Source organism: Amblyomma mixtum, chromosome 2 (assembly GCF_055824585.1).
Source record: "Amblyomma mixtum isolate Tamu chromosome 2, ASM5582458v1, whole genome shotgun sequence".
NCBI lineage: Eukaryota > Metazoa > Arthropoda > Arachnida > Ixodida > Ixodidae > Amblyomma > Amblyomma mixtum.
This window is the reverse complement of record NC_143013.1, coordinates 218,975,141-218,999,721: the sequence shown is the minus strand read 5'-3', so window position 1 is coordinate 218,999,721 and position 24,581 is coordinate 218,975,141. Positions and strand designations below refer to the sequence as shown.

The window sequence follows — 24,581 nt, the reverse complement described above, 5'->3', positions numbered from 1 at the left end:
GATTCACGGGGCGCGTGGCCATGCGCTGGTGCAGCTTCCCGAATAATTGCCCTCTGCAATGAGGAAGGGACAGGAGCCCCGTGGCGCTCGATGCGAGTCGTCGCGCTTGTACCGCACGCGGAAAAGAGGTCGCCCTCGACTCGGGCGAGTGACAAACGCTCGGCAGGGCGCTTCCGCCGGTTGTTTGCGAAACGCCGGTCGTCCCTCGCGCCGTCATAAGCCTTGGTAAATCCCCCGGGCTCGCTCACTGAACTGCCTTCTCTGGCGCACGGCTGAGTGTATTTTATTAGTAGAGTTTTTTTTTTTTGCTTGGTTTTGTTCAGTCGACCCCCTCTCTTTGGCTTCGCGAAGATGACCTTTTTATGACGCCCACTTCGCTGAACGCGTTTACTGTCAGGTATGTATGTAGGTTGTACGGCGCACTCGTTACGGAGTGCACCGTAGAAGTGGGCGGTAGGATGGTTCGACAGGATACCGGCAAGCTATCTCTGGAGGCGAATGATCGGATTAAGAAACGTCAAAGCATGGGGGCCTCTAACTCTACAAACGGAATAGAACTAGCCGATATATCAAAGTTAATAAATAAGCGCAAGGCAGGAAGTTTAGTGCGGAGAGAATCGAGCATGCGCTAAAGAACGGAGGCAGACTAAAAGCTGGGAAGAGGAAATTCGGCATAGGTAAAAACCAGCTGTATGCGTTAAAAGACAAAGAGGGCAGTGTCATTAGGAAGAGATCTACACAAATCTATGCAGTAGCCAATGCAATCAGAACGTTAATGAGAGATACAGTAGCGCACAGCAATGGGACCTCCCTCCAGTAACGAAAGAGGAAGTAAAGAAAGCCTTAGGAGCAATGAAAAGGGGGAAATCAGCTGATGAGGGCCAGATAAGAGCAGATTTGTTGAAGGGCGGAGGGGAGGTTGTGCTAGGAAAACTACTAGCCACCCTGTACACGCAATGCCTTGTGACCTCGGGTGTACCAGAAGCTTGGAAGAACGCTAGCATTATCTTAATTCATAAAGAAGACGTCAAGCACTTGAAAAATTACAGACCGATCAGCTTACTGTCCGTTGGCTACAAGGTATCTACTAAGGTAATCGCTAAAAGAGTCGTGACAACCTTAGACTTCAGTCAACCAAATGAATGTTGTTACTCTGCCCTTGCGCACTGGCGGTCCGCTAATTTTCACAACCATATCCCACAACCTATAGGGTCCACCTATTCTGTATTCTAAAGCTAATAGAGAGCTTTGGAATAGCGCCGTTTCTTGGCGCTCAGAATTCATACTGAACTCTGTCCTGCGACTACGGGCCTCAAGTTTTACGACGGCTTCGGCGATGCGTCCACTTACTTTCAGCAACAAGAGCAGCGCCCGGCGCTTCCGCAATTTTCTCGCGTTCTACGCGGCCTGCACGTCCGCCGGTGCGAGCCGGACAGCGCCGGAGCAGCTTCTTCTCGAATCGGAGTCCGCGGGCGTTTCGGCGACCTCGTCGTTTTCTCCTCCGGCCGAGATGGGGCCAATCGAACCGACGACCTTGGACTGAGCGGGCGGCCGGCGCTTTCTAAAAAGGACGCTAATGCGAAACGGGCGCGATCAGTGCGCGACGAGCGTGAGGAGACTGCTGGCCAGGGACTCTGGCTGGATGAGGCGGAAAAATGCGTAACGGGCGAATAAAAGAAAGTACACAAGGCGGCGGCGCAGACGCGCGCACATATACACAAGCGGCGGCGGCGTAGCTGCTGTTGCCAGGCGGTCCTGCGCTCGCTTCGCTGCGGCTGTCGGTCGTCCCACGCACCTGCCGCGCACACACGACCGAGCGCTTCAGAGCGCGGAGGTGGTGTTGCGCCGGAACGCTCCCCGGGCGGTGTCGTGTCGTCTTCGCTGTGCCGTGCTGTGTCTTTCTTTCGCTCCTTGTGTTTGTTTTTTTTTTGTTGGAGTCGCGTCCCGATTTCCTGGCAACTCGGTCGCGCGTCTTCCCACATCGCGTTGCGCGCGCCCTATACGCAGAGGCACGCGTGCGCACTCTTGGAGTATAAAGGGGTAACCTTGGGGCGGGCGCTTGTCAGGACTTGACGAGCCCGAGCTGTGTGTCTTGTATTCGGTTGCTGGAAAGTCATCGCCCTGCTTGTACCTGTGCTGGGTTGACTGTGCTGTCGACTGTTCAGCCAGCACTGGCTTCATGGCGGGGTTTCAAATGCGACCACGCGTTAAAACGATCGCCGGTCGAGTGCTGGCGGCGCTTTTCAACGTGCCGTGGGCCCTTCGCGCCTGATTCAGTTCAGCTGTACTAATTGGTAAATTGCTGTGCCCGCCGAGCACATTGGCTGCCAGAATCCCGACAAACACGGCATCATTGACATCAATCATTCGCATGAATCATTGACATCAACGGCCTCCAGAATCCCGACAAACATGAAAAATTTTGAAGCATCAAATCGCAATAAAATGTTGCCATGAACCACCCATAGGAAATGGTCGTTCTGCTGAGGACAAAAAAAAAAAAAAAAAGTCGTGCATGTATGCACACAGATTATTTACGAGTATGCGCTTAAATGTTTCCCATGGGACTGGACTTGACCGCTTAGGTTTACAGTTGGACGCCACGAACAGTTACCCACGTTCTCCTTTTAAGAAACAACCTTTTAAATACAGTGAACCATCAAGCCCAAATAGAAGTTCTTCTAAACAACCGGTTCATTACGACTGCGGTCGTGTCTTCTCCGATCTAACATGGTTGCCTTCATACTGCTGCCCTACAACTGCATTTCTGCTTATGCGAGTGCAAGGCCAGCCAAGAACCCGTGGTGGACTATAGGCTGGCACTTTTGCACAACCAAGACGGAAGTGCAGCAGTGGCAGAACGAGTGTGTGAAAGTGCTGCACTCCTTGAACTGGTGCAGCAAGTGCTGCCAAATCGGAGTGACCTTCCCGTCGCTAGGGGGGCATGCGACATCGGTTGGAATAACATTTACAGGAAGGATACAGTGCGGATGCGTTGCATTGTGCTTCATTCAGCGATAGGATGGGTGCTGGATGAGGTGCCGCCGGAACGTTGCTTCGTTTCCGTTTTCCCACTGTTGTGTGACGTCGCGAGCGGGGCTCCGCGCGTCCCGCGCGAGCTGTGCTTGCGGAGGAGGCGCGGGGAAGGGTTGCGCGCACTGCGCCACGGGGTCGCTCGAGTGCGTTGCGTGGGCCCCCGACAGAGCGTGGGGCGGCTTGAAAGTTCCGTGGGTTCCAACGACGTCAGAGCAGCGTCGTCCTTGGCGCGACTGTCCTGCCGCCCGGGAAACAGTCGGATCACGTGTTTCGCAAGCCGGCAGCGAATGATGGTAAAGAACAGGGAGACCTGTTTTGTTCTGCTGCTGGCTTCTTCATCGATGACTCACGATCACAGTCGCGCACAAAAAGACCGATAAAGAAAAGTCGTGCTTTGTGGGGCATTTCGAAATGGTTTGTAAGGGAGCATACATACTTAGCAGTGGAAGATAAATGTGGTGCGTCGTCGTGTGCAATTAACCAACGCTATAGCGGTTTTAAGCGTAGCTATTTAGTATCTTAGAGGCCACCGCAGAGACATTTCGAACAATGCACAGTCGAAACAGTGTAGTTTATCTCGCTGCACTGCTGTTACCGTCGGCACTCAGTTAAGCGCATCTGTGCATAGCGCAGCCAGTTCCAGGCGTGAAGCTCGCGTCGCGAAAGCGCCGTTATGTAAGCAGTTTCGCGCTGGAGGTCGGAGCCAGCGAGCGAGCTGCTTTTCCCGCACTGTCTGCGCTGCCAGCTGCCTCCCGCCGTGCGCTCGCGTTCGTTGTCGAGGGGGAAATACATTTGCATTTCGGGAGCCGCTTTTCCTGCTCCCCTTTGTTCTCGCCGCAGAGGCGGAATACGTGCTGCTTGCATTGCGGAAAGCATCCTTGCGCCGCCACTGCCTTAGTGCTTTCATGTTCGCTCTGCAGTCTGCATTAAAAAAAAAAAATGCTCTTGTGCTGAACGCCGTCAGTGAACTCTACAGAACCCCATCTAGTCGAGAAGTTAATGCGGAGCCCTCTGCTAAGGCGGGTTTTTCTGTCCATAATCTCTTTCTTCAAGGTGCCGTTCAGGTATCCACCGACAGTGGAACAGTTTACTGCTACTTTCCTTTCTTCGTAAGATTTTTTATTTGCCGGACCTCTTCGAGAGTCTAGCGTTCTTTCGGACCTCTTCGAGAGTCTAGCGTTCTTTCTGCCGACTGGCGACACTCATCGAGCTGCTTTCGAAGTCGCAGGTTTTGCGTTCAAATGTTCTGCAGCTTCCGCCAATGCTCACTGATCGCAGCTAGCTACTGCTGGTGCTGAAGTGATTGGAATCACTCGTCGCAGTTGCGTTATCGGCTTTGGGGTTCGGCAGCTGATCCCTCGGTTGCGGGATTGAGTACCCAGCCGCTGCAGCCGGATTTCGATGGAGGCGAAATACAACGAACGCCCGTGTTGCATGCACGCTGCGCGATATCAGCGCACGTTAAAGAACCCGTGGTAGTGTATGTTAATCCGGAGCCGTCCACTTCGGCGTCCGTCACAGCGCATGTATCGCCTCTGGATGTTCAACCCCACATACCACCGCATTGTTTCGCAACATTTCCGTGTTTTCTGAAAAGGCGGGCAGCGGTGTATGGTCGTACATAAGAGGAGAAGGTTCTGCAGCATTGCGGCAGACACGCGTTGTCCCTCGTCGAACGAAGGTTCGTTCACGAGGCCGCGCGCGTAAAAAACAACAACCAAAAAAAAGTACTCCGTTAGTGTTTCGCCAGCCTCGGGGCTGTGAGTGCGTAGTGGTAGCCTTTGTTTACGAGCCCGTCGGCCTTCCGGCTTCGGAGTTCTTCCCCCGGCGATACTATGGCCGCTTCCGGTGTTCGCGAGTGGCTGCGCGTAGCTGCGCGCGACGAGACGCGCGTTCGCGCCGCTTCTGAACTTTCAGCGCTGCGTAGGCGCACACCTCTTTGAATGACAGGCGCGGCCCGTTCATGGTCGCACCAGTCCCTTTCTCTGTGGTCGCACGGCCGAAGAAGAACTGGGTGTCACCGTGCGCGCACGGACTCTCGTTTTCACCGCGGCACGTTCGTCGGATGGTGCGGCACCGGGGTTGTACTTTCGGACGTTCGAGACAATCGCCGAACCCTACAGTTCGGCTCTGTGCTCCGCGGGGAAGGGAAATGGGGCCATGTCTGAACTGACACTCCACCGCCTCGTTGTTGTGGGCATGCTTGGCCAACGGAGAATTCCTATATCAACAGTCGCGCAGTTAGCGTGCGCAGACAAGCTGTCTGGCGCACAAATAACTAGCAGACACTTGGGCTCGTTCTGCCGCTTAGTTCACCTTTCGGGCTGTATGCGTTTCGATCGCGTTGGAACAAACGTCAGCCCCGCCGCGGTGGCTCAGTGGTTATTGTGCTCGGCTGCTGACCCGAAAGACGCGGGTTCGATCCCGGCCGCGGCGGTTGAATTTCTTCGGAGGAGAAATTCTAGAGGCCCGTGTACTGTGCGATGTCAGTGCACGTTAAAGAACCCCAGGTGATCGAAATTTCCGGAGCCCTTCACTACGGCGTCCCTCATAGCCTGAGTTGCTTTTGGGACGTTAAACCCAATAAACCAAACCAAACATACGACAGGCGTATGTCTTGCTTGTGCGCAGTATCCACCCCATTGGAAGCTCATGGCGTTATGGACTGCATACGCGTGGTTGCAGACTCGTGACATTTAATGGCTGTTCTAGGCGGCCATACCTGTGTCAAGGCCGAGGTGTGGGGTTTCTTATCGAGACCCGCGCCATGGTCTTCCTCCGCGTCGCCCGGCGTCGTTCATCGACGTTGTAGCCTCGCACTCCACCGTACAGCGTCGTTTGTTATAACGCGTGTTCGGGTTTCCAACTACACTTTCCACTGTAAGACAGGTACGCCCTTAACCCCTTCATTTTTTGCGCACTGAGTCATGTTCGCCTGTTATTGTGGGTGCGTATCTGTCCGCTGTTTTTCTGCACCGCGCGAAACATCACGTTCCACCGGATGTTCGCAAAATTCGCCTGTCTCGCTACGCGGGTCTCTGCGCCGTCCCGTTGTTTACGTGTCTGCGCTTGTCGACGGTAACGTTACGCGCGTGTCTGATGTTGCGGCGCCTCTATTTCTGGACCAGGGGAGGTTTTTATTTCTTTTACTCTCTCCTCTCTTTCTCCCCGTGATCGAAGGAGAGAATGAGGAGGGTGTCGCGGGCTCCGACAACACAGGGCGGCCGTGTCTGGCCTGCCGTCGTCCTTCCTTCCCCTGCCGGGGACGACGTATGAAAGGGAGCAGTCGTCTTCCGTCGGTCGGGGCTGCCGCCGTATCAAAGCCTTGCCCCCCCCCCCCCCCCCCCCCCCCCCCCCCCCCCCCTCCCCCGTCCTGGCTGCATTTACGACATTCAGAGGCGCCGCGCTTCGGTGTCAACGACGTGCGGGCGCTTTTCATGACACGGAGGCCTTGCGAGTCGATTGCTACGCTTCTGCTCCACGCGCGCTGCTCTAGATGTGGGCGATTTATTCCTCTTCCTAGCTTTATATTTTTTTTCCCCTTTACTTCAGTTCACGCGGTGGGATCGACTGGTCCCTTCTTTTGAATTGGTGCGCGGCGAATGCGGGCGTAGGACGACGAAAGCGGAGGCAGGTGCACCTGAGGGGGGGGCAGCTCCTCCTCCTCTTCGACGCACACTGCCTCTTGCGAGATGCCTCGTGAATGAACGTGACCTTGTGCCTGTTGTCGGCGGCATATTGGCGAGGATTTTTGTCATAGGTTCGCAGTGAGGCCCGATATGCCGCTGTTATCGGCGCATGCTGGTGCTAAAGCTTTGCACGCACTCGATGCCGAGGCGGGACGCAGAGCTGCGTATACAGGCGCCATAACTGAGCCTTGGAAATCGTGCGCGTGCTGTTTCCTGCAGTGCAGCTCTCGCTTATTTGCCTCTTGGGGATTGCGAAAAGTCTGAGAGTTTTTTTTTGTTGTTGTTGCTTCATTTCTCCGCGTGCCCGTATCTTCCTCTCCCGTGTCCTCGAGCGCAGTGTCTTCTCTTTAAGAGCGGAAGCGCCGGCAGTGTGATCTGTTTGTCTTCGCCGTCCCGAATTGAGGGTTTGGGCAGAGGTCGGCAAGTGCAGCAACTTTCGAAGTGCAGGCAGGCGGAAGTCCGCCCTACTATGTTTAGCAGTCGCGCGGCCTGAGTTTATTTGCGGAGGGTGTTTTAGTTGGCCGGCAGAGTTGCAGGCGTACAGGGGTAGCGTTGTAGGGTGGGAAAGCGGAGGGAGCGAAAAGAGTGAAAAGAGTAAGGGGAGGGGGGTGTTTAACAGTAGTGTTAGGCAGCGCCACCTAGACTGGTCCTCTAGACTGGTGGCGCTGGTTCAGGTCCCTGGACACGCACTCCCCCCCCCCCCCCCCCCCCCTAGCCTCCCTCTCTGGGCTAGTTGATGTGACACAAATTAGTTTGGGTGGATGAAAAAGAAATAAAAATGATGTTGCCCAGCGCGCACAGTTGACGTGACACAGCCATTGGTTGGTTGGTTTGGTTGGTTTATGGGGTTTAACGTCCCAAAGCGACTCAGGCTATGAGAGACGCCGTAGTGGAGGGCTGCGGAAATTTCGGCCACCTGGGGTTCTTTAACGTGCACTGACATCGCACAGTACACGGGCCTCGAATTTCTCCTCCAAAGAAATTCAGCCGCCGCGGCCGGTATCGAACCCGCGTCTTTCGGGCCAGCAGCCGAGCACCATAGCCACTGAGCCACCGCGGCGGCCCTGCCATTGGTTAGCGCGGGAGACGCTAGACAAAATTGAGAAACGTGGATTCATCCCTGTGTTTTTCTCCCGCCCTGTATCTCAGGGACGCTGAGAACATGCAGATCTTACTTTTTTCCTTCGTGGTGAAAATTGACTCTAGGACTCTTCCTGGCCGCGGCGCTGTTTTGTCCGGCTGCAGAGGACGCGTTGATTGACGGGGAAATTGGGTTTACAAAATTTCCCTGCTTTGGATTGGCACTCGTGACGTCACGACCGAGAAGGACTCCGTGATTGCCGTTAGGAGGTGAAAGGCGATGTAGCCTAGCCTCAGAGATTCGCGTGAAAAATTATGACGCGCAGCATTTCGCTTACGAGAACGACTTGATGTGTTTCATTGTGCTTTTTTTTTTCCTTGACTCTCATAAAGGTTCCGTTATCAGCGCAAACAGCGTATTTGTCTTTAGAATGCGGTAATCTGTGGATACAGGCCGGCTTCAATTTTGCCTCCACTGTGCAGTCGGGGACAAAAGTCTGTGGACCATGTGCTCCGGAAACGAAGTCGATAGCTCTGATATCAGCCGCCAGCTGGAGACCACATTTGTGGAGGTGAAAGAGCAGGATTTTAGATTTTATCTCCAGAAGAGTGGTCTCGAGCCAGCGGATAGTAGCATAGTTATCGGATTCATTTTTGGAGCACATGGTCCACGGAGACTTTTGTCCCCGACTGCACCTAAGCACTGTGCCGGAGTAGTCTGATCACCCCAATGCAGCAATCGGGTGGTGGGGATCGTGTACTCAGCTGCGCGCAGCCGTGACTGGCTCGCCGTTGTAACATCCCCGATCGCTTCCACGAAGTGCGTTCTGAGGCACTGGGGCAGAGGAGACGGAGGAGGGGACGACCGCCGCATTGCGTCGTTCGGCGTATTGCGGCTCCGTCCTCGCCTCGCTGCGTCGCGTCGTTCGGCCGCATCATCATCATCGTTGTTGTCGTGAGCTCTCTCCGACTCTGTACAGTGGCGCCGCCAGAGTCGGCGCACAATCGCCACAGAGGATCTTGGGCGGCCGAATGGAGCGAGGCGCAGTACGCGGGCAAACTGGTGCGTGTCGGACCGATCGGGGCCAGCGGGTCCTTTCCCGCCCCCCGCTGCAGCCTCTGTTCGGCTCCCACTGAGGGGAACGCGGGCCGCACTGATGCGTCGTCCAACGCTACCTTTTCTTTTGTTCTTTTCCTTGGCTGTTTTTTGTTTCAGGTGCCCGCGTCTTGTTTTCCCTGTTTTGGCGTAGTTGCCGGTTGCTTCGCGTGCTTTTGTTCACGGTGTGGCAGAAAGGGTGGTGGAATCGCCGTGAGCGACGCCCACGAGTCCCGGGATTGAAGCGTGCTTTGTGCAGTGCGCTGTCCTGCTGTTCGGTCTCTTTTGGGAGGGGTACTGGCTCCCTGCGTCATTGAAATTGTTGCCACTGATAGAAAATGAGAGGGTCCGTTACCGTCAATTTAAAGACTCGTTATTTTTTTTCGTTTCTTACCAATTGATGATGCCTCGCACCTTTGAAAAGCTGGAGTGCAGAAGAAGTCCGCAGTAAACACGACTCGTCCTTTGATCGGTCACGCCGCATTGCCCATCTGAATATCCGTGGGGAACACTTTCTTTTTGGTAACAGGCGTATTGTAGGTCAAATGTTTTAGGGGAATCCCCCTAAAAGCTGTATGGCTGCGCTTGGGTGGATGTCAATGAGTAATTACTCCCTTATTACAAATCTACTCCACCTTGGGGGATTCCCCTAAAACATTTGACCAACACTGTTCCCTCTTCGAGTTATTGATTAATTCGCTCTCGCCCTACCATAAGCTTGTCGTCCCGGTTAGCTCAATTGGTAGAGCGACTGCTCCGGTGAAGCGGTGGTCCCGGGTTCGAACCCTGGACCAGGATGAATTTTTCTTTAACTGCGAAGTTTCTGAGAAAGCTGTATAGCTTTCCTTTGTAGCCGTATGGCTGCGCTTAGGTGGATGTCAGTAATTACTCCCTTATTAGGTGCGTATTGTTCAGTGCCCATGTGTCATATTCACATTGTTTCGGAGTCACTGCAAGAAGAAAAAAAAAGTGCCGATAGCTTTGACGCCTATGCTCCTGTACTAAGCTGCGAGTCTTGCTGGAAAGTGCGACGAGCCGACCAGCAGTGTCACAAATTGAGCGGTCGCTTACGCAACGACGAAACATATAGGGGGGTTCTGTCAGTCTGTGTTTCTATATATATACTGAACCCTCCACCCTTTCAAAGCTCTGAAAGCTGCATTCCACGCTGCTAAACGTTTTTGAGCTTGCACTGCAGGCGAAGCCACGGCCTAAAAAAAAAAAAAAACGCCCAGTAGTTTCTGTTTACATTAGACACAAGATCGTCACATCTTTACACGGAAGCCAAAGAAAGCACGCGTTGAATAAAGTCCACAGCGGTATAGGTGTGCAGATGGTTAGCGCTTGCGGAGCGCACAAATGTGTAGGTATTAACGACGGGCCATTTTTTTTTTCATTGCAGTAATAAAATGAAACGAAAAAAAAAACGAGCAAGCAGTGAGAAAAAAGACAATGTGTTCTGCGTTTTTTTTTTTTTCGCGGTACTGTTTACAGATTTTATATACAGCACAATTTCTCATTTCTCTCCTCTCTCTCTCTCTCGCTCCCTGACTCTATAAAACGAGCAGCTCGGTTTGGGTGTATTTCTCTCGAGAGTTCGGCAGGGTTGACCGCAACATCCGGAAGCCGTGACTTATTAGCGTTCGAGTCACCAGCCAATGTTCGTGATACGTCCAGTGCACTCTAAACTATCTATCGGCAGTTCTCCTTCTGTGGAGCTGCAGAAAAGCGTGCCTGTCTGCTCTCATTCCGTAGAGTGACTGCCGCTCTAGGGCGCACAGTCCCGCGGCCCGCTCGTCATTGCTGTACTATCATACTATCAGTCGCGCTGCGTACAGACTCGCCGCTGCTTCCAGGATCGATAGAACAGTGTACGCTGCCAGCGGAGGCGGCCAAAAAGGCGCTGTCCGAGCCAACTGTAACGGCCAGCTAGCCCGTGCTGCGGGCGACTCGTCACGCTCTCATCAATGTCGCCCAGCGCGCGCGCGACCTTCTGTCTCTAGCCCCGAAAATAGGCTGCCCCGAAGCGAATCTCGTTAGCGGTCGCGATCGAGAGCCATTAATTTGAACGTTTGGCCTTTCGAGCCGCTGCCGCATATGTGCTGACCGTTCATTTTTTCTTTTTTTTTCTTTTCTTCCCTCTCTCTCGCAGAAACCGGAGAAGCCGGTGGCCATCAAGAGCATCACCAAGAAGAACCTGGCAAAGTCTCAGAATCTCCTCGGCAAGGAAATCAAAATTCTCAAGGCAAGTGGTGGTGGTACTCCGTCCACGCCTACCTTTTCTTGCGTCTCTTATTCCACGCGGGGAAGGAGGAAAAAAAAAACAAAAAAAAACAAAGTGGAATTAAGGGAGGTGCCGCCGCCTTCGCCACCTTTTCTTTTTCCTCTTTTCTTCGCTTCTTCATTACTGCTGCTTGGCTGGCTGTTCGGCTCCCGCGTTTGTGCTCGTTTCACGCTGTGCATATGCGCCGCACATTTGTGACGGGTCTTTTTTGTGGTTGTTGTTGTTTTAGCTTCTTACGAACCGAATGCTCGGCTCTTTTTCTACGCGTTGGCCTTGCGCTCGGTAGGTTCTCGAAGGCGGGGTCTTCCCGAGCAGTCTGTTTTCTTTTTTTTTCTTTTCTGCTATTTGTGTAGCTGTGCTCCGATCGCGAGCAGATTGAGGCTTCTTAAACTGCGACAGGTAAACACGTTCCGTCCTTCTGTATACTGAGGCCGTTCATTGAAAAAAAACATTGTTTTACTGTTTTTCGGAGGTGCATTTTTGGTTTTTCCGCTCATTACGTAAGCCCGACCACTCCTGTGGCCAATCGTAGCTGTTTAAGTCTGCATGGAAAAGAAAAATAGTTTTGCTGTTTTGAGGGAGTCTGATTTGTTTTTGGGGAGCTGATTAAGTCCGAGATTCGGGCAAACTGTATAGTAATTCACGGCCTTTAAGCAGCGCACGAACGCAGGAAGAAAGAAAAAGCGCACAGTACAAGCGCTGACTATCAGCTGGCTTTTTTTTTTTTTATTCGAAGAAACGCCACTAGTGATCTTATTCTGACTCTGAAATCAGTAGAGCTCAAAGAAAAAAAGAAAAGGAACACTCACCATACACATTAACCCAAAAACCGAACGCAAGAGTTATTCTCATCGGTACGTGCCATGCGCAGATTTCCTCCTGAGCTGTCGTGTTGTAGCGTAGTTAGGATTAGCAGCTTCCCCAGATATATACAATATGCATACGTGTATAGCGCCCCTGACCATGGGTTGTGGCCATTCAGTTTCTCTCGGAACCCTAATTCTTTTGGCCGCCATGTGCTCGGCTGTTGACCCGACAGACGCGGGTTCGATCCCGGCCGCGGCGGTCGAATTTCGATTGGGGCGAAATTCTAGAGGCCCGTGTACTGTGCGATGTCAGTGCACGTTAAAGAACCCCAGGTGGACGAAATTTCCGGAGCCTTTCACTCGAAAAAAGCGCTCTTATAGCTCAAACAACATATTCTTAAAAATTGATGAGCATATTAGGTGAAACACCCGGTATTACGGAGGGTGCCTAGTTAGTGATCCAGCGAGACCTATACACGCTTAGAAGTACTAGACAAAACACAGAACTTACGCATGCACCTCCCAGAAGGTTCCCATAGCAGCCTTTATTTCGGAAGCGCCGCCGCGGTGGCTCAGTGGTTATGGTGCTCGGCTGCTGACCCCAAAGACGTGGGTTCGATCCCGGCCGAGGCGGTCGAATTTCGATTCTAGAGGCCCGTGTACTACTGTGCGATGTCAGTGCACGTTAAAGAACCCCAGGTGGACGAAATTTCCGGAGCCCTTCACTTGGTTAAGGTATGTCACCACCTTTTTCAAAATTTTTTTTAATTTTGAGTATTAAATTTTTATTTCACATTTCCGTTATAAAGCACCGTTTTATATGATATTCAAAAGGAAGAAAGAGTGAAAAAAGCCATGCTGGTATTACTAATTCACAAAAAAATGCCCAAACTTGGTTGTTATGCAAACATTCATAACTAGCGAATGGAGAGCAGGAATTTTAAACTTTTTGGCGCAGACTTAGTCAACTAACCATACTGTGCAACCAACTAGGATCTTTGCCATCTGATAATTGGGAAAAAAGTTATAGTAAAAATGCCAAAGAAAACAAAAAAATCTGTCATTTTTGCCTGCATTCCTTGACATAAAACATGATTATATCAAAACTCACCATTCGATTTAATTTATCCTAGTTCATTGCACAGGCTAATAACAAAGGAAAGAGCGTGCAAAGTTTCATTGAAAAGTATTTATTTATTTCGAAGTTACGACTGTTTGCGCAACACGAAAGTGCAATAAAGTTTTGAGAAAAACAAGATTAAAGTTTTTCAGTCCTTCTAGAAAGAAGATCATCATGCCCTAGGAAGTTAAAATCCTTCAGGTTCATAGCTAGGGCCCTCCTTAGCTGATGTGAGCTCTCTTTTGACATTTGTTGCTGCCCGTCCTTTTTTTGCGGAGATGTTTTGCCTCACCCGTTGATTGACGTTGGGCCTTCATCACATGGTAATGGTCACTGGTGCAACATGGTAGGAGAGTGTGGCGGCCAGATTCGATGCCTTCTTCCCTCAAAATATCTGCTGTACTTCTGTTGCCATCACTGAAGGACGAATTCGGTAGCATTCAAAGCGATAGCGCGAAGCAAACTCAGACGCTTGTAGCCTCATGCATCCCCCTTGCGGAAATTTAAAGCAATGTTTAAAAAACAAAATAAGCCTTAAAAATTGCCTTTGAGTAATCTTTTACATATCAGACTGAAACAAAACAAAAAATTTTCAATATACGCCGCTGATTATTGCCGAGTTATCATTTTCTGTTACCAAACCACATTAGTTTCGGTTTCAGAACTGTTCACCACCTGTTCGAAAGTTGGCTATAACTTTTTAACAAAATAAGATACGAACATTATTCTTGCTGCAAAACATTTTTGAATGTTTTGGGATTCCCAAAATATAAAAAAGAAAAAATGTCATTTTTCCAAAAAAAGCGCTTTTTCAAAGGTGGTGACATACCTTAAACCAGTGCCCAGAAACATGGACCCGAAGAACCACGAAGGAAGACGGGCGGCGAGATCATTGGAGTTGGACAGGTTCCTAAAGAAGAAACAGATGGTTCTGTATGTTGACGCGTCCAAGTACAGAACGAAGGAAAACGCTAGGGCGGTAGCAGTAGTGAACGCCAATGGGAATATCGTTACTGGTGCATCAGTGCGCACAAGGACAACACAAGCAGCGGAAGAGATCGCCATAGCTCTAGCCCTGACTGAAGCCAATCGGCAGGGACTGAGTTACTGGATAGCCACGGATTCTCAGGCTGCAGCAAGGGCGTACAGAGATGGAAGGATCGGCCGAAAAGCCGCGAGTATCCTCTTCGAACAAAAACAACACAGACATGGATCAAACAACACAAACATTCAACACACCATCATTTGGGTCCCTGACACTGGGGTTGAGGGAAATCTCATGGCAGACACCGTTGTCCGAGGGTTCACGAACCGGAGGGCGGGTTTGCCGGTGGAACCCTTCAGCACGCCAGAATCTTACGGGGAGGCAATGAAGGCGTTGTTGGGAGCGCGCAAGAAGTACTCGGCTCCGGCGGATATCCTCGACAGAGAGCAGGCCACCACGCTCAGACGACTACAAACAGACACCTACCCAAGCAGAGCCATGTATCACAAAATGTGGCCGAACAGATACGCGAAAGAGTGCGTGTGGTGTGGGGGCTACGCCACAACGTACCACGCCACCTGGGGCTGCGAAAAAAGCCCTTTACTACCAAAGGTAAATAGCCCTAGTCTAGAGCAGTGGGAGGCAGTTAAAACAATGGTGGTCGGATTTGGCCGGTTTGTCTGATCGTACGTTGGTCAGCGGTACTTCGTCCGCTCGTCCGGCGACACGTTGCCGGTTGGGGCAGCAACTCCAAACTTCTTGCGACAAAACTGAAGCAAAAAACTAATTTATTGAAGACGAGACCAAAACACAACGAACTTAAGAAAAAGGCGGTTTAAAGAAAGGCTGTCAAAAGGGCTGTTTAAAAAAAGGGCTGTAGAAAAGCGGCCGAGACTGAGACTCGGCGCGCTCCCTCTCCGCTCTTTGTTTGCAGCGGTTTTTATCCCCTCGATAATTGGGCGGAGCTTTAATAAACCGGCTCTCGCCCAATTCCAACCAATACTGCTGCAGTGGCACTGCGCATACAAGTAGGCGGAGCCCAGTGCACGCCAGGGCCCGACTCGGGAGGCGCCACTGCTTAGCTAGACAGTCGGGGGTTTAAGGAGTCGTCGACCTTATTGTCCCCCACCCCCACTTCTATGTTTGTCAAGGGATCCTTTCAAGGGGTCGTCGGCCCCTTGGTCCCCGACAAGGCGGTCGCGGTCTTTCCCGCAGCCTTGGACGGCATCCGAAGCGCGCGACCCGCTGTCGCCATTCCTAACCCCTCCAGACGGACACGGTAGGGGGAAATTAGCTACTGGCGCCATAGCGTCTAGCTTAACACCTCCCCACCAAGAATGTTGGGTGGACGCTGGCCGTACACACAACATACAAAGGCGCGCAGAGGCAGAAAAGACCCGGCCGTCAACAAGATAAAATAAAAAAATCCTCAACAGCACAAAGACCGGGGTCTCAACTGAGCGCTGTACCAACAACGACAAAAAAAGGAGCGCTTCTGCGTCCTACTAACAATCGCAGAAAGAATGCTCAGGAAGAAACCTTTAGGTATGAGGTACAAGCACAATCCTTAGCTTGCACATTTAGACTGGGGGCAGACAAGCAACAAATGAAACCCTCTGATAAATCATTACACAAATCAGTGGTACATGCAACACACTGCAACACATACGGTACTCTTCAGGATTACATGTTATCACAAAAGAAAACAGTACACACAGGGCGAAATCAGCACAAGCACACCAGCATGGCTCTGTCCAATAATATTCAGAGTCTCTTCACTGTGAAGCGTTCACATTCCACCACGTTCCCCCACTCTCACCCACTGCCTCATCGTGTGCTCAAGCCACAAGGCATTTTTGCGCGTACCGCAACCTGGCAGTGACAGAGTGGGTTAAGGCTGTGGCCATTCGGCGTTTGTCGCTATCCACCAGGATCAAACACCTGATCTGGTCTCATAAAAGTGAACATTACGTGCTGCCGCTTGCACCACCCTCTCGTTGGAGCTGCTTTCCGCCTGTGTCGCTCCGCTTCTACCGCGGTAGGGCCGCCACCTGTGCGCGCGTATGGGGCGCAAGCCTCCATGAAAGCCTCTAAGCTCTCGTTCACAAAGGGCCTTTTAAAAAGTGGCACGGCCAGCTCAACCAGTTCACCATCAGCGACATCTGAGTTTGCGATCCACCTGTTGCGCAAAACAGCAAGGTGATCGCGGCAGGGGTCGCGGTGCGACCCTATCAGCGGCGGTGTACTTTCGTCTCCTTCGGGGAGTAAGACGAATTTTTCGTCGTCGTCACTGCTCAGACTCCATTCACCTACCGCCAAACTCATTGCGGCGTTACACGAATCTGAGTTTTCTAGCTCGGAATAGCCTCGCCTACCAAGCTGTTCTGCAGGCTTCTCCGACACCGCTGTGGGTGCCGCGCATGGTGTTTGAACACACATGTCGCTTTCATGAAACCCTGCCTCGCCCACTGGTGCTTGAGTTGGCCACAAAAGGTCGCAGTGGGCAACCCGGCCGGCCGAGCATTTCATGTCGTTCCACTCATCAGCGCCAATAGTGTCACTAAAAGAATGCTCGGCTGCCTCGGAACACTCGACCTGCACAGTCTGATCATAGGTGGACTTTTTCGCAGTCACATCCGTGGAGCTCACTTCCACCTTGGGAATCAAGGACTCCTGGTTTTCTGTGTCAACAGTCATGGCTGACTGCACAATGTGCGGCTCCTCTGCGCTAACGACAGTCGCGCTGTCTGCAGGAGCCCGTGATTCCTTTTGTCTATTCTCAATAGGAACCGACTGACTTCCGCTGCTGCTATCCTCTATATTCACCTCCTCGGTTAGCGTTTTATCAGCGTCCTTCGCGCTAATAAGGCATGGCTGTGTCTGTGCCGGCTCCGGCAGTGCACTAGACGCTCTTCGTGAGCGTTGCTCCTCCTTAATCCGTTTCCTCTCCTGCCGTAGCTTCTCTTCGGCTATCGCTAACTGACGCTTGAGGTCTAGAATGTACGCGTCGCTCCTCTCTTTTGCTCTGGCTCGCTCAGCCTCTGACATTGGGGCTCGCTCATGGCCATCCCAATATCCACAGCCATAACCACTTCGCCAGCCTAATGTACTCATTGCGCCTCGGTTACTTTAACCTTGCGGCTCAAGCACTCCTGAGGCAAGTAAAGTGAGACTGGAGAAACTCACTCTGTTATCGGGCTGTCGATCATGGCACTTGCAGCGCAGCAGCGGCAGGTTGCGTCCATAGGCGCAGAGGAGTAGCCGGCATCCAGGGCTCGCAGTTGTCCCACCACGTCCTCGCAGTGGACGGAGTCGCCAATCTCAGGTACCGCCGAGGTCGCGGCGCTTCGCTCCGTCGGTCTCGCTTCGCTCGCTCCTTGGCGCTGTCGCGGAGTCTTGGCTCCGAGGCCTCGCGCAAGGGTATCGCCTCACTTGGACCTTGGTCCCCGGGACTCTTCACCAAGGTAATTGCCCCGTCAGGCTTCCGGAAGATAGTGCCTCCAACCGCTCGCAGAAAGCCGCTCGGACTATCCTGGTCACGGCACCAGTTAAAACAATGGTGGTCGGATTTGGCCGGTTTGTCTGATCGTACGTTGGTCAGCGGTACTTCGTCCGCTCGTCCGGCGACACGTTGCCGGTTGGGGCAGCAACTCCAAACTTCTTGCGACAAAACTGAAGCAAAAAAACTAATTTATTGAAGACGAGACCAAAACACAACGAACTTAAGAAAAAGGCGGTTTAAAGAAAGGCTGTCAAAAAGGGCTGTTTAAAAAAAGGGCTGTAGAAAAGCGGCCGAGACTGAGACTCGGCGCGCTCCCTCTCCGCTCTTTGTTTGCAGCGGTTTTTATCCCCTCGATAATTGGGCGGAGCTTTAATAAACCGGCTCTCGCCCAATTCCAACCAATACTGCTGCAGTGGCACTGCGCATACAAGTAGGCGGAGCCCAGTGCACGCCAGGGCCCGACTCGGGAGGCGCCACTGCTTAGCTAGACAGTCGGGGGTTTAAGGAGTCGTCGACCTTATTGTCCCCCACCCCCACTTCTATGTTTGTCAAGGGATCCTTTCAAGGGGTCGTCGGCCCCTTGGTCCCCGACAAGGCGGTCGCGGTCTTTCCCGCAGCCTTGGACGGCATCCGAAGCGCGCGACCCGCTGTCGCCATTCCTAACCCCTCCAGACGGACACGGTAGGGGGAAATTAGCTACTGGCGCCATAGCGTCTAGCTTAACAGAGGCCCTCCTGGCTGACTCCGACCCGAGCACTCAGCTTATGCTGGTGACGAGGGCCAAGGCAGCGGCGGAGGCCAACGGTATCCTGGACTAGGGAAGACCGACCACTGTAGCTCCACATCTATCTATCCCCATCCCCCTACTCCCTAACTCTTCCTTTTGAAAAAAAAAATAAATAAATGTTTTTACTACTACTACTACTCACTACGGCGTCCCTCATAGCCTGTGTCGCTTTCGGACGTTAAACCCCCATAACCAAATCAAAACTTCCTGCACGCAATGCCAGATTCGCCCTAGTCCTGGAACGCTAGCTGTCACGGCATACTCCAGTACGCCGAACGCGTACTCATTTACCCCACTGCGCCGATATATGAACCTGGAGCGGGCGTGCGCAAGCGGTTTCTTCTTCTTCTTTTCTTTTTTTGGCTAAGTTTTGCCGCAGTCGCCTTCAGAGCGTGCAGTGTGCTGTTGCCGGGCTAGCCTGTCTGCCTGCCGGCAGCTGCGGGTTCGTTGTTACTCGGAAAGCGTTTTTTAGACGTGGAGGTAGTTCCCTCTTATTCCTTCTTTCCTGCTTTAGCGCCCTCTCGCAGGAAGCTACGCGAAGAGCAGGAGGGCGGAAGGAAGAAGAGTCTGCAGCTCGCGACACGGCGGCGTCCCGTTATCTCTCTGGCTGCGAATGAGCGCCGCGCGACGGACGTGCGCGGGCTCCTCCTTATGTAACTACGAAGCACATTGTGTCTGCCGCCGCCGCCGCATGAATCTGCTTCTCTCTCTCTCTCTCGGCTCCGGCATTGCCTCCTCATTCGATTGTCTATGCTGTGTGGTGTCTGTTTCATGCTCGCTTGGTCGCGCGCCAGGCCCGGCTGCAGCCGACGGCTGTTGTGTGCAGCGGACGACAACCGGGCCCCAATTGATAGGTAAACGGCAGGGGAGTCCGCAACTTTGCGCCACTGCGGTGGTATGCACCCGCACCAGTAGCCTTTTGCTTGCTTGAGGGGGTCAAGAATGATAGGACTCGTGCAGCGGCAGAGGTATGTCGAAGCTGACAACGCCTACTGCGTTTCTGCTCGGGAATTTCTCGTAACAGAAAGGCAGATCTGAATAAGTCAATTAATCGATATTCGTGTTGGGAACGGCGCTAGCGGATGGTACTACGCGTGAAGTCGGCCGGACATTAGCGACGTTTGTTGTTATGGGTTGGTCGTAATGAAATGGAAACATGGATCGGCGGTTATCGAAGAACCGAAATAGCCCTTCGCGGTTTCAAGTCGCCTTCACTGATTGACGCCGTCTTTATTAGCAATTAGAAACCCGCTGTTTTCTCGGACTGGAATGTCGAGAAGAAAAAGGTGCCCTAAACGCGCCTTTGTGGAGGGGCTGTTGCTATGCGAACTCGTCGAGCGTACGGTGGCGGCGCCTGGCGGGATTTTTCGCCAGGCGCGGCGCGGCGTCTTCGAGCAAAGCACTTTTTTCCGGGGCGCTTGAATGGAGGGCCTTTAGTAGAGGCTTGAAAGAAAATAGGTTGAGAAAGAGAGCAAAGGAAACTTTTTCTTTGGAAATGGTGTTAGCACGTCTGATCTTCGTTAACTAACACGAGCGTTAGTTAAAAAAAAAAGCTTTTCCTTTGCCGGTAGGAATACTGAGACTGTGCTCAATTGCGCTGTATTGGCGTAGCCGTACCTTTTCCAAGTAACGCTGTAGTGGTACCAAGATGTCTGTCCTCTCGAATAACGGAGAACCCTTACGCTAGCCACAAGCTTACTCTGCCCCTCGCAGGGCACTTCGAAAGCGGTTCGAAAAATGTGGGGAAACTAGCTTTTTTTATTTTTCTTTCTTTTTTTTTGCTATGGAGTGCGGTAGGGTGCCTCAATGTCCACGTCATCGCCGTCCAGGGCGCATACTTTTGCGCCATTTACGGGCAGCGGCTCAGTGTCTGGCCGCCCCAAATATCATTTCGGAAGGCCGCATTTTCGGCCCATTGGACTACAAGGCGGTCCAGGACTGCGTTTTTTTTTTTTTTTCGGGCTGAAATTTTTGAAGACTTTACGTTCATATCAGGGGTCTGCGGCGTCTCTACAAACCGAAATGGCATATCCCGGTCTCAGAATGGCTGCCACCACAGCGATCGGCATCGAGGCGCCTAAAGTCACCGGAGTTCCAGTGACGCCCCCGCGGGCCGTGATGATGGCATGCGAGCCGCCGCTGCTGCGCGGAACTCCCGGTGCCCGCAGCTGCGGCTTTCCTGCACGCTCCGCTGGCGCGCAGACTGCCGGCGTCCTTGCTCCTCTGCTCCTCGCGCGCCGGGGCTTCGTGTGCGTACGCGCCCGTCGCTTTGGTACGCGCCTGCACCGTCGACGAGGCTTTATGGCGGTTACGTAACCTTGGAAGGACGATCGTGCAGCCACATTGCGGCCGCCCTTTCGCCTAAGGACGGGCCCCCGCGTGTTCTTCATTTTTCCGCCTATGCTCCCGGCACTGTTGGTTCCTTTTTCCATTGTGTATTATATACCCAGTGTATCATTATTTGTGCTCCCTTCGTCATGGCGGGCTTTATGGCTCGCACGCGGGAGCTTTCGCTCCTGGCGCCTTTTGTTACTGTGTTAAAAACGACTTCCGCGGTTTCATGGGACCGGCTTTGTCTGATAGGTCGTTTAAGTGTCGTGCTTTCTTGGGCGGCTCTTTGCTAGCAACTTCCTCCAGCCGCCAGATAACGGTGAGGTAAAACAGCGATAAAATAAATGGCTGGGGATCGGGAAGGGGCTCAATGGTCGTGCCTGTGACTGTTGATCGTTCATTATGTGTGTAATGCAAGTCTTTCGCCCTTCGCCATATACATACGTGTTCCTGATACGGAACCCGATAGGTCCTGTGCACTTTAGGGGCGCTCACGATACCCTCTTTAGCAGAGAATGACATTCTGCATATATGGGAACTAACCCACTACGCTATCACATCATAACCTAAGACGGAGCTTAAGTTTCCCCTCCAAATTTTTGTTACTGTTGCTCGTCATCTGACATCTGTCCCATAGGGTGTCACCAGAATTGGAGTTTGGCAACAGAAGGCGGTATTTAGACACCTTGCGTGTGCCAGCAATGATAACAGCGCCGTGCATTCACGCTACAGCGGAAGGGCCGCGTGCCGCAAAGAAAAAGCCGGTGTTGGCGTTGTCGTCGGCGTGATGGAAAAATCCGGATTGGTTCTAAAGGTGGCTGTTAACAAGAAGCTCCCATAGATGGCGCCAGTCGCACAAGCAGCGCATCGGATCTTCAGCGATCGGAGCAACCGCGAGCAATGCGCCGAGAGCACGGGCTGTCGACCTCCGTCTTCCTCCTCACCCTCGTATAAACACGGAGCAGACGCCGGGCTTCTTCGATTAACCGGGCTCGGGCAGCCCGCTGGCGGCCCGCAAGTTTGTCTCTGACAGGAAAACGCATCATGGTCACGTGGGCTGGCGGCCACCGGAACCAGACGGTTGGCAATCTCGGCGGCAAGCAAGTCGCGGATCACGGAGGGCAGATGCTCTCTCTAGCTTCGCGTTCTGCGTCTCATTCACGCGTACGGTAGAAATAGGCTGCTTGGTATCGAAAACAACGACTTGCAGTTATTGAGGGCTGCGTGCCGCAGACTGCAGAACATGCACCTGATCAAGCTCGCACTCGTATACATCGGCAACGACAACGCGAGCGTGTGCCTTCGGTGCACTGTGTAAGCTTCAAGAAATTGCGATGAGCAATCGCAATCTAATGTGTTTCAGTCGACACCACATAGAACGGAAAAACTGCCCGTGCGTTGTTTATCAAACGACAAGCCGTACTCTCGGATTATTGCGTGTTTGCTTACTACGCAGTAAGTATATATGACTGGTATGACCGCCGACGATCGACCCAGCTGGTGTACTCTGCTGTGGTCGTTGCGATTTCTACGCTCGTAACCTGCTTCCTGTAAGCTGTAAGCAGAAAAGAATCGGGATACGTTCGTTCAACTGTAGTCTGTCGGCCGCCGGCTTTTGCTGCGGGCAAGGAACGCCTAATCTCGGCAAAATTTGCGCATATCAGCTTGTTGGACGTCCACCTAGAACAAGCGGGTGCACTGTATAAATTTAGCTGCGTATCGTTTCTGTAATAATACAGCTTTATAGCAGAGAATTGGCACTGAAATGAAAGGCGCTACAATAAAGCCCTGCGTGTTGGCTCCTCACGTTCCGCGTGTGTTTGCATGACGATCAGCGCTAGAGCTCATTTTTATCTATTTTTTTTAAATGGGCCAAACGCGAGGAGGTGCATGCCTGCGGTACTTCTCAGATATTTTGAGCATATGTGGCAGAAGGCCCGAGCATGAAGCTGTTCAACAGTTGGTGACAACAGAATGGTCGGCGCGACAATTCTGTGTGGCCATATGCCCGCAGAGATGTCTCGAGCAATGTGCTCGTTAGGGCTTTTAGTAAAGGGCATGTTTCAGTCAAGCGTTTTTCAAAGCATATCCACTTTTGCACTGCGCCAAACGCAATGAAGACCATGCGCTACCGTATCGCGCTCAACCAACACTTCGTAAAACACGGTCGGCACATGCATCTATGCGCGCGTCTCGCGTACTCGGAACTGGAATCCGGCTGCTCTCGTGAAAGGCCTCGAACACCATCGCAATATCCGCCGGGCGCACGAAATTAACAGCCGAAATATTTTGTGAATCAGAAGTATGCGATCGTAATATGAAGCGAGCAATTGTGCTTTCGAGGTGGTGAGACGATCGAAATATGATCGCGCATACGCACGCAAAACATATCAATAAACAGCGAGAACTACCGCAAAAGGTGTCATTGCAGGCGACACAGTCGATATGCACCGTGGCCTAGTCGAAACAAGCGCCTGCATCGCGCAAAACATCGCATGGAGAACCGCGGTCCTTCTAGTCCTTATAAAAATGGCCGCGCGAGCTTCCCGCTACCAAACACCTCTCTGTCGTCTGCTAGCTGCCCGAGCGCTGCCAGCACAAAATCGTCCTTGCGAGTCTGGCCGCCGGCTGGCAGCCCGGAGAAAAACGAACGCGTTCCGGGCAGCCACCGGAAGTGGGCGGAGCAACCCGAGAAAATCGAGCGCGCTCGGGCAGCCCGCAAGCAACCCGCGGGCTGCCAGAGGCGGATAATCCAAGAGGCCCACCGACTCACATTACAAGCGTCGCCTCTCAGGCTGCTACGCCCTGTGTATTCCTAGTAACCGCATCTCTGTAGCCAACACGGAAATCGAACCCTGAACCTCGGGTTGCGAGTCAGACACGCTGCCGCTACGCCACGCAAGAACGTTCGTACGACTTGGTTAAAGCGGGGCTTTATGTGTATGTCGTGCGGTCTTTCACATAATGATTGCGATTATGAGGGAGAAAATAATATAAATAAGTCCACTTAGGGGAAGCCCTCTCGCTCAGACTTCGAGTTGCCGTTTTCTTGCAACTCCAACGAAACCGCAGTGCCTGTGCATACTCGCAAACCGTACCAGTCCTTCTGAGACACTCGCTCTCGACTACGCTTGTCCTCCACACTTGTCGGTCACATCGACACTTCCAAGAGAAAGCATCTGTTTGGCATTCTGCGCATTGCAGCGAAGCTTGAGCAGGTCTTATTTCCTTGCCTTCGCTTCATTTGGAATATCGTCACCTCACGGACCTCACCTCTCGTCTAATGCACGCTGTTGCATGGCTTTCTCCTGTAGCGTCGCGCAGGTTCCCTTTCCATCTGTCGCCGCGCTGTCCTTCTCGCCTAATGTGGGCACGGATTGATATGCGACAGCAGAGACAAAGGCGACGTTCTTCCCCCATCCGTCATTTCTAATGGGGAAGCTGCTGGACTATCCGGCACATTCGTTACACAAAATACATTCAAGAACTCCCGCTCTTCCGAACGGGGAGGTCGTTGAACCCGACATCTGAGGCGCGCGCCTGTCTCGCGAAGCAACGCTCGCCGGTCCGCGCGGGCGTCATCGGCCACCATTGCTCAAGTTCCGAAGCAAACGAGCGCAGAACAGAGGCGTCGATGGCGCAGTGTCAACGGTGAACGCGTCGGCGAGCAGTTTGAGGACGTGAAGGCGAGAGGGTCGTGCCCTGACCTTTTCAGTTGGGAGGCATCTCATCGCCGGTCTCTCTCTGTCGTGTGCCTTTGATTCGTACGTTTCGCCTTCGAGAGAAGGTCGCCTGGCGTCGAGAGGGCGGGCCTGTCGACGTTTTCGCGCCCTCACCGGCGCGTTGACGGCGAGCGGTCATTGAC

General features: G+C 52.7%; 1 protein-coding gene across 2 annotated transcripts in view; it reads left to right on the top strand.

The window, feature by feature from the left end:
* Atg1 (serine/threonine-protein kinase unc-51-like protein Atg1) overlaps window positions 1-24,581 on the top strand; it is a 167,126-nt gene that overhangs the window by 18,659 nt on the left and 123,886 nt on the right. For both annotated transcript variants that reach the window (XM_089573116.1, XM_089573115.1), the window contains exon 2: window positions 11,054-11,146. In XM_089573116.1, coding sequence (XP_089429242.1) covers window positions 11,054-11,146 — 93 coding nt within the window. The remainder of the gene's footprint in view (window positions 1-11,053; window positions 11,147-24,581) is intronic.